We start from the raw sequence: 14,632 nt of genomic DNA, 5'->3' as shown, positions 1-14,632 counted from the left end.
GTTTTTAAGATTTGCATCAGGTGTAGTTCTAATCTAAGAATCCTTGTGCTTTCTTCTTCTTTGATATGATTCCAACTTGTTTCCTTTTATTTGTGCCTGCATGGTGTAATTGAAAACAGTTTGTACTGTATATAAATTCTAGAATTATATTTGCAAGAAAGAATTGTAATGAGTAAGAAAATGATTGAGTTGTCTGTTGTATTTGGGAAATACTGAAAGTTGTATTTTTTTGACAAAAGTTGAAACACTACATTTATGTGCTGGAATTTGGTCTTTGGTAGGAATACCCTATTTTTCCACTGTATTTCATCCATTGTAAAGGGGAGTTTGGCATGGGTCTCACTTGAGTTGTTCCCTACCTTGAGTGTCTCATAACAAAATACAAAAATATATCTCAGTGACAAGAACTCAAAGCCATCTGCTAGGTGGTATTTAGTTACTCAAAATAGTGGTGGAAAACATTCACATGACTAAAGCAACATTTTGGCAGTAACATGAGTGGAGACTAATCAGAGACTCAAGAATGGGCAGTGCTGAATTTAAAAATTAGTTTTCTTGGCCGGGTATGGTGGCTCATGCCTGTAATCCCAGCACTTTGGGAGGCCAAGGCGGGTGGATCACGAGGTCAGGAGTTCAAGACAGCCTGACCAACATGGTGAAACCCCATCACTACTATAAAAATACAAAAATTAGCCGGGTGTGGTGGCAGGCACCTGTAATCCCAGTTACTCGGGAGGCTGAGGTAGAGAATTGCTTGAACCCGGGAGGTGGAGGTTGCAGTGAGCTGAGACTGCGCCACTGCACTTTAGCCTGGGCAACAGAACAAGACTCTGTCTTAAAAAAAAAAAATAGTTTTCTTAACTCTTCTTTTTTAGCTTTGGTTTATGACCAAGAAAAAGTATTCATGCCTGGCAAGAAAACAAGGATAAGGAAGGCATTAAGTTGAAGAGGAAGAGTTAGAAAGGAAAAGAGCCTTTAAAGTGGGGATGAAATAATGAGACTTCACATGGTTGAGAATTGATTATCTGGGCAATTCTAATACAGATTAAAAATTGCATTGCTATAGTTAGATTACATGTAAATGGAGATCTCTTGTTGCTGTGACAAAAGGAATAGAAGTTTCTGAAACAACTATTTCCTCTTTCTTACTTGTTCAACTACATAGCATCCTAAGTCATCTTTGTATGTCCCCTTCCCTCATCTTTCCTTAAAGAAGATATAGTAACCTTTTACAGAATCTGTCCTCCTCCAGTACCTTTCACAGTGCACTCAAAGATGCTCATTTATTCATTTGGAATTAATTATTGAAAGTCTTCCATAGTTTTGAAGTGATGGAGATGAAAATGAACATACCAGACTCTTCCGTATTTATGTTATAGGACAAGACAAAGAAATTAGAAGTAGTCTGATAGATAACATTTGCCATGTTTGGAAAATACCGATTATTTACTGATGTAATGAACAAATTTGCCTATGCAAACAAAATAAGTTTCTTCCAAGTAATGTCCATTGTCATGTTACATCCTTTGTGAAAAGTCCTGTGCAACCTGTGTATGAGGATGTGTGCCTTTTGTTTGGGTATTATTGTATACTTTCACTTCTTTCATGGTTACTACAATCCATGAGGTGGCAGGCACGTGTAATGTTATTTTTGCACATGGGAAACTGAAGCTAGAAATGTTGTTCATGCTAATTCAAATAGGTAGCACCAGAACCAGAATTAACGTGCTATTCTCCAAAATTGGTACTGCTATTGACAAGAGGTTGTTGAGCATTTTCACCATCTGTCAATATACTGTGAAAATTTTAGTACCAATTGATGCTTTTGAGTTAAAGCAGATCAGCTATGAGAAGAACTAGTGGTATACAACATCATACAGCTGAGCACGTGGCTCGGTGGGTGGAGGAGAAACTGCATCCCCTTTGGGTCGTTGCCTGACTGAAGGGACCATGTGCATGATATATTTGGGAGATAGTAGAGAAATAAAGTGATAATTTTTGGGGGAAGCTGTCAGTAGATTGGAAGCTTGCATAGTACAGCTGAAAAGTTTTAGGTTTGCTGGGTAGGCGATAGGGAACTTTTGGTAGTGTCTTAAATGGGGTCATTGTAATCACTTCTAAATTTTGGAAAGATTTTTAAAGAAGAGGGGCTTGAAGGCTTTGACCAGGTTCTAGGCACTGGAAATAGTAAAGAAACTACATGAGAGAACTGTTGAAATAAAAAAGAGCCCCATGATTGTCTGTACAGGTTTTGGTGGGAAAGATGTTACAAAAATATTCGGTTGAATACATGGAAATAATTGTAGGATCATCCATGAGAACAGAAGTTGTAAATGGGGCTGTTTTGGGGAATGGATGTTAAATTTGGGATTTATACGTGCTGAATTGGGAAAAAGTGAAATAGTAAGTAGAAATGACCTGAAAGTTGGAGATGGAGGCCTGGACTAGGGAAGGTGCTGGATTGTTTATATTTATGTCAAGTCCTAAGCAGAAAGATAAGAGGTTCTGACTCAGAATGTGTCAGATGGGTGAGATAAGGAGGGTGCAGAGGAGACTGCACCAGGGAAAGAGACAGAGATAGAGCCTTGGAGGGCAGATGAGAGCCAGGCGAGCAAAGTCCAGGCCAGGGAGCTTTTCAAGTCATGTGATGGTCAAGCCAGACCCAACGGGTGCCTGGAGGAAGAGGCAAGAAGGAGTTCCTGGGAGACCTGGAAGCCGTTGGTGGGAAAAGGGCAAAGGGAAGTGGAGCCAGGAGACCAGCAGGTATTGCACAGGTACTCAGACAGTTTGATTTTAGTACAGATGGGGCAGCTTAGGACAGTGAATGAGAAACAGGTGTGTTATTGTGGGTTTAGGGTCATCTGGTCCACTCCTGGCATCTGGAATTTCCCAGACATGCCATTTGAAGCCACACCAGATGCTGTGAGTTACTGCTTTGATGTTTTGTATTTTGTGTTGTTTTCTGCATGTAATTGTGTTTGCACTGGATGGAAATGGAAAATACCAACTTTCCAGAGGAGGAAGGACCAGTGAGGGGACAGAAACCCAAATGACTTATCCAGAATAGAAAACTGGGTTGTGATTGAGCTAGGACCCCAACCAAGGTCTCCTGACTCCTGGATGAAAATTTCCTGGATGACAGCAGCCGTAGAAACCAATGGAACCTGTCCCTGCTTTCCTTTTTAGCTACATTTCATTTGTCTGTTGATTTATCTATTTATTGGACTTGAGACAGTCTTTTTCACATTTTTTTTCTGTCAACTCATCTTCTTTTATGAGGAACAGATTATCCACCTTCAGTGACACTTGACCCCACTAGCTTTTCTGAACTACAAACAAAATACAGCACAGAATTCACAGGAACATGTAGGCAGTGGGATGAAGCTTTGAGCCTCTTTTCTACAAAGAGCTAGTCCTCAGTGCTGTATGTTTGGAGCAGTGCTAGGCCAGTTGTTTTGTTGGACACACAAAGGTCAGTAAAAAGGGGTTTATTTGATTTTTAATCAGGAATATTTCATGTTAAAGTTACTTACCTATAAGTAAAAGATCTTAGAAAATCTAAGTTAACATATCATGAAATAGTACACAGTGAGATGAGGTAATATATGATTAAGTACTGGATAGAAGTGAAAGCAGTAAACATTATTATATTATAGGTAGAGCCTGTAGTCTCCCTTTCTTATTTAGTGTAGTTTCTTACTTGCAGCGCTTTAGAAATATGTTTTCTAGTAAGCGGTGCTTATGCTCATATCGTCTGACAGCGTAGCAGTTTGAAGGTCTTAAAGGGTGTGTCATGACTAGGTTTGGATTTTTCTGCCTTTCAGTGTACTAGTACATTTTGGAATAGCTCCGGAAATTAACAGAAACATTTGCTGGAATGAGGAGGTTACTATTTGTATTTTAAATCAGTTGTTTAGCATTTTGTCATTGTATCAGCTTTCATGGGAAAAAGGTTGAAACCTGTAGCCTTGTATCAAATTGGCTAAAAAAGAAAAATTAGTGTTAAATTATATTTTGGTTTAGTCTAGCAGCTTGGGATAAATTGAGGCAATAGCAGCTTTCAAAGCTGGTGTCCATCTGTTAGTAAAGCGTGTAGTTAACATCCATGGTGCCGTGCAGTGTCTGCCTTGCGCTCTGGCCCTGTTAGTCAGCAAAGCGCAGGGTGTCATGGGCTTGGAGCAGGGAAGGGCTGGAGAAAACCATTTGCAAGAGCCCTGGTGGAGGCATTTGCAGGCTGTTGGGTCTCCCCCCAGTAGAGAGAATGGTCTTTAGGGGCGTTTTGGCCAGGGTTGCTGGGAGAGGCTTTCCCAAATACTTGGTAGCAGTTGGGTGAAAAGCTGCTGGAGCATCTTCTGTCTCTGTTGATGTTTCTTACGGACTTCCAGCTCATTAGTGAAAAAATAGAGTCAACATCTTTGCAGGGTGAGAAAGAAACACTCAAGAGATTTTATTTGGCTTTTAATTAGGGATTATTTCAATGCTAGAGTGAATGGTCTCAGAAATATTAAATGTTAAGTTTGAATTAGTTTATTACAGAAAAGCTTCTTGGTTTGCAGTATGAAATCTGCAACTAAAGTTTACACTTTTTACTTAGGCAGAAAATATACACTGAAGACATGGCCTTTGGAGCTTCAACTTTTCCACCTCAGTATTTATCTTCTGAGATAACTCTTCATCCATATGCCTATTCTCCTTATACGCTTGACTCCACACAGAATGTTTACTCAGTGCCTGGCTCCCAGTATCATTATAACCAACCCAGTTGTTACCGAGGTTTTCAAACAGTGAAGCATCGAAATGAGAACACGTGCCCTCTCCCTCAAGAAATGAAAGCTCTGTTTAAGGTGAGTAATGATGTTGTTTTGTTGTGTCCTTTAGTTGGTTGCTTTAATGTTTAAAATGTAAAGAAATGGTAAATTTGTACATCATATTTAAGTATTGTGTATTTTTTTGTATTTGACCTTTTAAAAAATGATTGAGTTGTGAATAGTTAATATTTTGCTGCTTTAAACCTTTTTTATAGTGGTGGTTTTATTTCATGTTGCTTTTTAATCTTTCCTGCAGAAAAAAACCTATGATGAGAAAAAAACGTATGATCAGCAAAAGTTTGACAGTGAAAGGGCTGATGGAACTATATCATCTGAGATAAAATCAGCTAGAGGTTCACATCATTTGTCCATTTATGCTGAGAATAGTTTGAAATCAGGTAAAAATAATCAACAATGTAGTATAATGCGAGCCTACTCCATGTGCCCCAGAAACATTCCTGCTGTGTATACAGCTGTTTCTATAGGCTTGTTCATTGTGACTACTCCAAGAAATGAGACCTGGGTCTGACACAGCTTAGGGCATCAGACTTCCTGAGCAATTCTAGAGGTCTTTCTTCCCAGGGATGGGATTATTATTTGGTACCTGTTGCATTGTGGGATCTTAAGTGCCTATAATTTGTATTATTTGGTATATACATTTTTCTCTTTTCATTGACTTCACTCATAAACCGTCGTACAAGGGACGTTTATTAACTGTAGTAACTCTGGTCTTATAATTAAATGAGGGGCTTCATGTAGCTGCAGCCTACCTTATCCATTGCATTTCAGGAGAAAGATGGGAAAGAGGTTATGCGTTTTATGCTACCTGCTTCCCTCTAGTTTATTCCAGCAAACTGAAAGATGGAAAGTTTACTAGCACAGAAAATTCATTAGAGTCCCTTTAAATTTGCAATACTATAAAATGTCTAAAAAGAATAATTAAAATGCCCAGCTGCACAATCAGGTTAAGGTAACTATTTCATCAGCCTTAGAATTATAGTCATGCCTCACTTACTGATGGGGACACATTCTGAGAAATGCGCCCTTAGGTGATTTCGTTATTGTGGGAACATTTAGAGTGTACTTACACAGACCTAGATGGTATAGCCAACCACCTAGCTAGGCTATATGATATAGCCTATTGTTCCTAGGTTATAAACCTTTACACCGTATTATTGTACTGAATACTGTAGGCAGCTGTAACATAGTGGTAAGTATTTGTGTATCAAAATATAGAAAAGGTACAGCGGTGGCTCACGCCTGTAATCTCAGCACTTTGGGAGGCCGAGGCGGGCGGATCACGAGGTCAGGAGATCGAGATCATCCTGGCTAACACGGTGAAACCCTGTCTTGACTAAAAATACAAAAAATTAGCCTCGCGTGGTGGTGGGCGTCTGTAGTCCCAGCTACTCGGGGCTGAGGCAGAAGAATGGCTTGAACCCGGGAGGCAGAGCTTGCAGTGAGCCGAGATCGAGCGTCCCTGCACTCCAGCCTGGGTGACAGAGCGAGACTCCGTCTCCAAAAAAAAAAAAAGATACAAAATGTTTTACCCATATAGGGCACTTACCATGAATGGAGCTGGCAGAACTGGAAGTTGCTCTGGGTGATTCGATGACTGAGTGGTGGGTGAATGTGAAGGCCTAGGGCGTTACTGTACACTGTTGTAGACTTTCTAAACATTGTACACTTAGGCTACATGAAATTTATAAAAGTTTTTTTTTTCAATAATTAACCTTAGCTTACTGTAACTTTTTTACTTTATAAATTTTTAATTTTTTTAACTTTCTGACTCTTGTAATAACACTTACCTTTTGTAATAAAACACAAACATGCAGAAAAACCAAAAATACTTGGCTTGGACAAAAATATTTTCTTTCTTTACATCCTTATTCTATAAGCTTTTTTCTATTAATTTTTTTTAACTTTCTACACTTTTTAATTAAAAATGAAGACACAACCACACACATTAGCCTAGGCCTGTACAGGGTCAGAATCATCTGTATCACTGTCTTCCACCTCCACATATTGTCCCACTGGAAGGTCTTCAGGGACAGTAACACGCGTGGAGCTGTCATCTCCTGTGATAACAATGCCTTGTTCTGGAATCCCTCCTGAGGGACCGGCCTGAAGCTGCTTTATACTTAAGTTTTTCTTTTGTCGTTTTGTGGGTTTTTTTTTTTTTTTGAGACAGAGTCTCACTGTGTTACACAGGCTGGAGAGCAGTGGCACTATTTTGGGTCACTGCAGCCTCTGCCTCCGAAGTTCAAGCAATTCTTGTGCCTCAGCCTCCCAAGGATTGCAGCCTCCCAAGTAGCTAGGGGGCATGCGCCCCCACACGCAGCTAATTTTTGTATTTTCAATAGAGTTGGGGTTTTACCATGTTGACCAGGCTGGTCTGGAACTTGTGGCTGCATCTGCCTGCCTCAGCCTCCTGAAGTGCTGGGATTAAGGCGTGAGCCACCTTTCCCTGGCCAAATTTTTCTTTTGTAAGTAGAGGGAGTATATACTCCAAAGATAAAAAGTATAATACATACATAAACAAGTGACATAGTTGTTTATTATCATTATCGAGTATTATGTACTGTACATCATCGCATGTACTATATTTTTATATGCCTGTTAACTCAGTAGGTTTGTTTACACCAGCATCACCACAAACGTGAGTAATTGCACCATGACATTACCAGTAGACAATAGGAATTTTTCAGCTTCATTACAATCTTATGGGGCTGTTGTATACATAATCCATTGTTGACCAGACCATCATATGTGGTGCGTGACTATACATACTCCTAAAATGTACAGTGCATTTTGGTTTTTCTGCACGATGGCCCAACCAGAGTGATTGATACTTATGGTCATTTTAACTTTATACTTTTACAAAGGAAAGTGAACAACACCGGTAAGAATTATGGTGTTTTGACAACAACCTGTTGCATCAATAGCAATAGTCTTTGTACTCTGCAATTTTTGCTTGAGTACTGGTCATCAAACAGTAACTAAATTTTTACTCCTACTTTTAATTTTGTAATTACAGATGGCTACCATAAGCGAACAGACAGGAAATCCAGAATCATTGCAAAAAACGTATCTACCTCCAAACCTGAGTTTGAATTTACCGCACTGGACTTTCCTGAACTGCAAGGTGCAGAGAACAATATGTCAGAGATACAGAAGCAACCCAAGTGGGGACCTGTCCACTCTGTCTCTACCGACATTTCTCTTCTAAGAGAAGTAGTAAATCCAGCTGCAGTGTTATCAAAGGTGAGGTGAGGGTTTCTCTCTCTCTTTTTCTTTTTCCTTTGTACACACTTTTTAAATCGTCTCATTTCAAACATTACACATTAAATCTTGCTGTGGGCTTTGATGTCCATGGAGCTGGGGAGGATGTATTGGGGGAAGCCTTTTGTTGTGCACTTAGATGATCTTCTTTGTTTGAACAGTTTATAATGAGGCTGTAACATCTAGTGCAGCTATTGTTTTATTTGTGTGTGGTTTTTTTTTGTTTTGTTTTGTTTTTGAAACAGAGTCTCGCTCTGTCACCAGGCTGGAGTGCAGTGGCATGATCTTGGCTCACTGCAACCTCCGCCTCCCAGGTTCAAGCAATTCTCTTGCCTCAGCCTCTCGAGTAGCTGGGACTACAGGCGTACGCTGCCACGCCGGCTAATTTTTTTTTGTATTTTAGTAGAGACGGGGTTTCACCATGTTGTCCAGGCTGGTCTTGAACTCCTGAGCTAAGGCAGTCTGCCTGCCTGGGCCTCCCAAAGTGCTAGGATTACAGGCGTGAGCCACCCACGCCACTGTGCCCGGCTGTAGCTATTGTTTTAAAAGAATCACCTAATATACCTTTTTTTTTGTGGGGAGGGAGTCTCACTCTGTTGGCCAGGCTGAAGTGCAGTGGCGCGATCTTGGCTTCTTGGCTCACTACAATCCCCGCCTTCTGGGTTCAAACAATTCTCCTGTCTCAGCCTCCTGAGTAGCTGGAACTACAGGTACATGCCACCACATCTGGCTAATTTTTTTGTATTTTTAGTAGAGATGGGGTTTCACCATATTGGTCTGGCTGGTCTCCAACTCCTGACCTCAGGTGATCCACCTGCCTCGGCCTCCCAAAGTGCTGGGATTACAGGCTTGAGCCACCATGCCCAACCTAGTATACTCCTTTTTATATGGTAGCTGAAAGGTATTATGGTGCCTCAGAAGGAAAAGGTTCTAACAGAGTCTAGCCGCTTTGACAGCCCATTTTCAACACACTACTTCTAACATGCTGATAGCACTTTTTCCAATACAGAAAAAAAAGACTTTTTTAAAAATTGAAATACATTAAGTCCTCACATAATGTTGTCAATAGGTTCTTGGAAACTGCAACTTTAAATGAAAGGCTGTATAGTAGATCCTCCAGTAACATTTTCTTCACCATAATTTCGTTATGATGTTGATGAAAAAAGGAATTGGTTTTGTTTTATGTTGTTTTGTTTAAAGTCACAGTTTCCAAGAACCTGTCCATGGTGCTAAGTGAGGACTTAACTGTAGTAATATTTAAAACTGCATAGTGTAACTTTTGAATTTTCCAGGCTTTTATTACATCTTTGTCTTGTTAATGATGCAGCAGATTCAGGAAAACTTATTACAGCAGGTAATTCACTTTGTTCAACATTTGATCTCAAAGTTTTAGTTCACCAAGTTGAGGCATTTCTCTCAAATGGATTGATTTGAGACTTCCAGGAAGAAATAGTGTCTGGTTAGTAGTTCCTAAAATGGCTTCTGATGAATTTCCACTGAAGGAGAGTACATGCCAGTACAAAGGCAAGCAGAAAGAAGAAAGATAGAGAAAACAGGCCTCACCCATTCGCTTTACCTCTTGAATTGAGAAAGGATTTGTTTCCTACCCTTGGACTTCTGTTAGGTGCCTGGACACTAAGGCCTGAAGGCTCAGTGACAGTTTCTGGTAATGTGCAGAAGATATGCCATTGTGTAGCAGTTTGCATGTAGGACCCTCATACAGTTGTACCCTCACACAGTTGTAGCATGGTGCTTTCCTGTCAAAGAGCTGGGAGAAGTCAGGCCAACTGATGGCTATCTAAAAATCATAGTTCCATCTGGCCTGCTCCAGGGGCTCCAGGCTGGGTTTGTGCGGTGGCTGAATAGCCACGGTACTCCCGGTCTTCATCACGTACAGCTCTCATGAGTGCCCTACAGAAGTAGTCCAGGATGCTGTGTAAGCCTCAGGGTCGGCTCGTGGAGTGAGCAGGAGTGTGACTGGTGCTTTATATCAAGGTCACTTGTTACATGTGACTGTTAATGTGTTTGAACATATGAAGTAAGATAGAAGATATACATACTGATTGCTCTATTAGTAGAGTCACATACACTCTTGAATTATGTGTGAGCTTTTTAAAAATTTATTTTCCTTCTAAAAGAAATTTTTTCCTGATGATATTAGTAATGTCTGTAAATGACAAAAAATATATATATTTGTTTGAAATTGTACAACCAAAAGAAAAGCATGCTTAACACATAATCTTTTAAAAATGGTCTATTGTGGGAATTTCCTTCACCTTGAGATTATAAATATGTACAGTCTTATGTTTGAATTGTTTAAAACTTTGTTTGTATTTTTTCCATGTCATTAAGTATTTTTTGAAAGCAACTTGCATTGGATCTCTCATACTGATAGGTATAATTTATTTAACCATTCTTGAACAGGTAAGCTATTTCTAATTTTTTATTGGCCTTGGTGAGCATAAAAGTTATGTTTACTGAAAGAACAGGCTGTGTTTTAATATTATTTTTTATTCCTGGACTCATGTTATGAATTGGCAAATGGGTAAATTTGTGAAGCATATGAATTTTAAAAATTATTTTAAATCCATTATCTACTTAATGGATTCAACTTTGAATCTTTTAATTTATTTTTACCTCTGGTGTTAGTCACTTGGAGGAGCCTTTTAATATACTCGACCCCCCCATACACATAGCGTCATTATATGTCTTATGTTTAATATGTGAAACAGCTTTCTGTCTTCATAAAACAGGGCATACATTGCAGGCTTACATTGGTTGTCTTTGTAGACATTTTGATGGACTGTTGAACTTTGGTGTGTGGGCCTAGTGAATGATGGCTTTCGCATTTACATGGGATCATTGCAGCTTTAAGAATTGTGTGATGCATCTGTGCCAACTTGGAAAGTTTGTCAGTAGTATGTTAAAGTTTTTTTAAAAGTTGCCACAATACTATGTGTGGTGTGATTCCATTATGGGAATCCATATAAAAATATGATACACAAATGTTTATATCATAGGCAAAGAAGTAGAAGGATACTAATGAAGCTATAGATGTGGGTGGTGTTTTCCTCTAGGGAGTGAGATTTGGTTGAAGGAAGTAATTTAACTTTTCACTTTATGTACTTATATATTTGGAAATTTTAATTAGCATATATTTTGCAGAGTTTAAGAATGGCAAGGGAAGCTATATTTTAAAATTAAATGATTGCTTTGAAATGGAAAGTAACTGCTTTGGCTTTTTAAAAAAAATAGATTTTATGTTCGAGAGCAGTTTTAGGTTCACAGCAAAGTTGAGAGGAAAGTACAGATTTCCCATATGCCCCTTGCCTGCGTGCACACACACACACAGCCTCCTTCATTATCAACATCTTGTGCTAGAGTAATGCATTTGTTACAGTTGATGACCTGCATTGACATGTCATCATCACCCAAAGCGCATCATTTGCATTAGGGTTTACTGTTGGTGTTGTGTCTTCTAAGAGTTTGGGGAAATGCATAATGATGTGTGTCTACCATAGTAGTATGGTACAGAGCGGTTTCACTGCCTTAAAAATCTTCTGTGCTTCACCTGTTTATCCCTCCCTCCCCTCAACCCCTGCTAACTACTATCTTTTTATTGTCTCCACAGTTTTGTCTTTTCTAGAATGTCATATAGTTGGAATCATATAGTATGTAGCCCACATCTTGGCTGCTTCCAAGTTGTGGCAGTTATGAGTAAAGCTGCTATAAACATCCGTGTGCAGGTTTTTGTGTGGACATAAGTTTTCACCTCCTTTGGATAATTACCAAGGAGTGCAGTGGCTAAATCATATGGTAAGAGTATGGTTAGTTTTGTAAGGAATTGCTAAACTATTAAATATCTCCCAAAGTGGCTGTATCATTTTTCATTCTCACCAGCAATGAATAAGGATTTCTGTTGTCAAAGTGTTCTGGATTTTGATATGTAGTGTTATCTCCTTGTTTTAATTTGCATTTCTCTGATGACATCTAATGTGTTTGCTTTTTAGGGTGAAATAGTGGTGAAAAATAACCCAAATGAATCTGTAACTCCTAATGCCGCTACCAATTCTCCTTCATGTACAAGAGGTAAAAGTGGCTGCAAAAATATTAATTTTTAAAATATCATATATTTTCTAAGTTCATTTTTAACTCCAGTGCAGTTGAAATGATTTTTGTTGTAAAGCCTTAAGACAGCTAATGAGTTGTGGGTAACCTAACGTCAGTGTTAGTTTAGAAAGTTAAGTAAATGAGATCCCACATCCACACACAAAGAGTATAAAATAAGAGACAAGAATTCTAAATGAAGTACACATCCAATTCAGTGAGAAATTTTATGAATTCAGCAGTAACTACTTCCTTTAGTATTGCCTATTCTCAAAAGTTTTTGAGACCCTTAAAGATTGAGAACCCCAAAGAGCTCTTGTTTATTTGGGTGATACCTGTCAACATTTGCCCTATTCAAACAAATTTGCTTAAAAATAACAATAATAAGCGTATTGCATTTTAAGATAGCATATTTTTAGGAAAACCATTTTTCAAAATTAAAAAGCTGTAGTGCGGAGAGCAGCCTTGCTTTCCACTTGTGCACCTCTGCCATCTGGCTCTGTAGATCTGCCATGGCATTCACCTGCCTCACGGTCCTGCCTCATACAGCATTTGGAAGAATCCCAGGTGTTCTCGTGAGAGAGGGAGAGTAGGGAAGGCAACTAATGCGTTTGTACTCCAGAACGGTTTTAACTCCATAGACACCTGCAAGGGTCATGGGAGCCTCCTGCCACACTGTAAGGACTGCTTATCTGTCCTGTCCTGGCCAAGAAGTAATATATTCAGAGAGAGTTCCATGTACCCTGCTTTGAAATTTTTACAGTAGGTTGTCCTAACAGAGACATTTTTACAAAATGATTCCAAATTTATTCATAGGGTGTTTTCTTTTGTGTTCTCATGTTTGATATGTATGTGGTTGAGTAATGGTCTGTACTTCACAGGCTGCTTTGAGGATGTGTAGTTCTCTAGTATGGGGAACAGTCTATTTTACCCTTGGGGGTAGCCACAGGCTGCTGACAGGTGTTCACCTGCCTATGTCCTGATAGATGTCTTTTTGTTTTGTCTGTATATAGAGTTTCATGGGCACCTAAAGGAGTAGTGTTGCTGTACTTATGCCTGTGTTCTAAAAGAAATAAATTACCAGTTATTGTGATAGCTGAAGTCTAGTGATCTTTGACTTCTGATGTTAAAGGTACACTTCAAGGTTAGTAGGGCCAAAATTTGATCTTTAGTTCGTTAATTCTGTGTGCTTGCCACGTGGACATTCATTGTGGATTGTTATTTTTTAACTAAAACTACTGTTTGTCTACCCACCTCCAACCCCCAGGTTAGAAAACCAGTTTCCAGGAAAATTAACCTTACAAGTTAAAAGGGAAAAAAATGCAGCATGCATGCCCCAAGAAGAAAAACAAGTTTAGTGACTACTATAGTTTCCAAGAGGATGTTTTAAATGATAGCCTACATTTAATGATGCTCTGAGCAGTTACCTCATGTAATGCATGTTTGAGTAACTAAGGAATTTCTATTTTACTGTTGAGATTGTTCAACAATTTTGGTTGTCTTTGAGCAGAGTTATCTTGGACACCAATGGGTTATGTTGTTCGACAGACATTATCTACAGAACTGTCAGCAGCCCCTAAAAATGTTACTTCTATGATAAACTTAAAGACCATTGCTTCGTCAGCAGATCCTAAAAATGTTAGTATACCATCTTCTGAAGCTTTATCTTCGGATCCTTCCTACAACAAAGAAAAACACATTATTCATCCTACCCAAAAGGTATGTGTCACTAGAAACAGAAAGTAGGATGGTGGTTGCCAGAGGCTCAGTAGAGTGGGGAATGAGAAGTTATTTGTTAATGGGTAGAGAGTTTCAGTTTTGCTAGGGGAAATGAGTTTCTGAAGATGGATGGTTATGATGGTTGCACAACAGTGAGTGTACTTAATGCCACTGAAATATTCATTTAAAAATAGTTAAGATGGGCCGGGTGCGGCTCACGCCTGTAATCCCAGCACTTTGGGAGGCCAAGGCGGGCAGATCACGAGGTCAGGAGATGGAGACCATCCTGGCTAACACAGTGAAACCCCATCTCTACTAAGAAATACAAAAAAATTAGCTGGGCATGGTGGCGGGTGCCTGTAGTCCCAGCTACTCGGGAGGCTGAGACAGGAGAATGGCATGAACCCGGGAGGCGGAGCTTGCAGTAAGCCAAGATCGCACCAGTGCACTCCAGCATGGGCAACACAGTGAGACTTCGTCTGAAAAAAAAAAAAAAAAAAAAAGTTAAGATGGTATGTTTTCTGTTATATATATATATGGTACTATCGTAAAAAAAGATCAGGGAAAAAGAGATGTGCATCACATTTTGATTACGTTGATTTTCTGTGCCACTGGATAGTCTTTGTTTTTGAGATGGAGTCTCACTCAGTTGCCCAGGCTGGAGTGCAGTGGCATGATCTCGGCTCACGGCAAGCTCCGCCTCTCAGGTTTATGCC

General features: G+C 39.4%; 1 protein-coding gene across 15 annotated transcripts in view; it reads left to right on the top strand.

The window, feature by feature from the left end:
* SECISBP2 (SECIS binding protein 2) overlaps positions 1-14,632 on the top strand; it is a 41,436-nt gene that overhangs the window by 2,520 nt on the left and 24,284 nt on the right. For 4 of the 15 annotated variants that reach the window (XM_054502216.2, XM_054502213.2, XM_063649670.1 and 1 more), the window contains 5 exons: positions 4,595-4,844; positions 5,065-5,206; positions 7,846-8,072; positions 12,101-12,179; positions 13,822-13,916. In XM_054502216.2, coding sequence (XP_054358191.1) covers positions 4,595-4,844; positions 5,065-5,206; positions 7,846-8,072; positions 12,101-12,179; positions 13,822-13,916 — 793 coding nt within the window. Of the gene's footprint in view, positions 1-4,594; positions 4,845-5,064; positions 5,207-7,845; positions 8,073-8,101; positions 11,907-12,100; positions 12,180-13,707; positions 13,917-14,632 lie in introns of those variants that run through there. The other 11 variants (XM_054502212.2, XM_054502211.2, XM_063649669.1 and 8 more) reach the window with 5 other exon arrangements.

The sequence above is a fragment of the Pongo pygmaeus genome, chromosome 13, assembly GCF_028885625.2.
Source record: "Pongo pygmaeus isolate AG05252 chromosome 13, NHGRI_mPonPyg2-v2.0_pri, whole genome shotgun sequence".
NCBI classification, from domain to species: Eukaryota; Metazoa; Chordata; class Mammalia; order Primates; family Hominidae; genus Pongo; species Pongo pygmaeus.
Note: the sequence above shows the minus strand (reverse complement) of the source record. Positions and strands in the feature narration are given on the sequence as shown.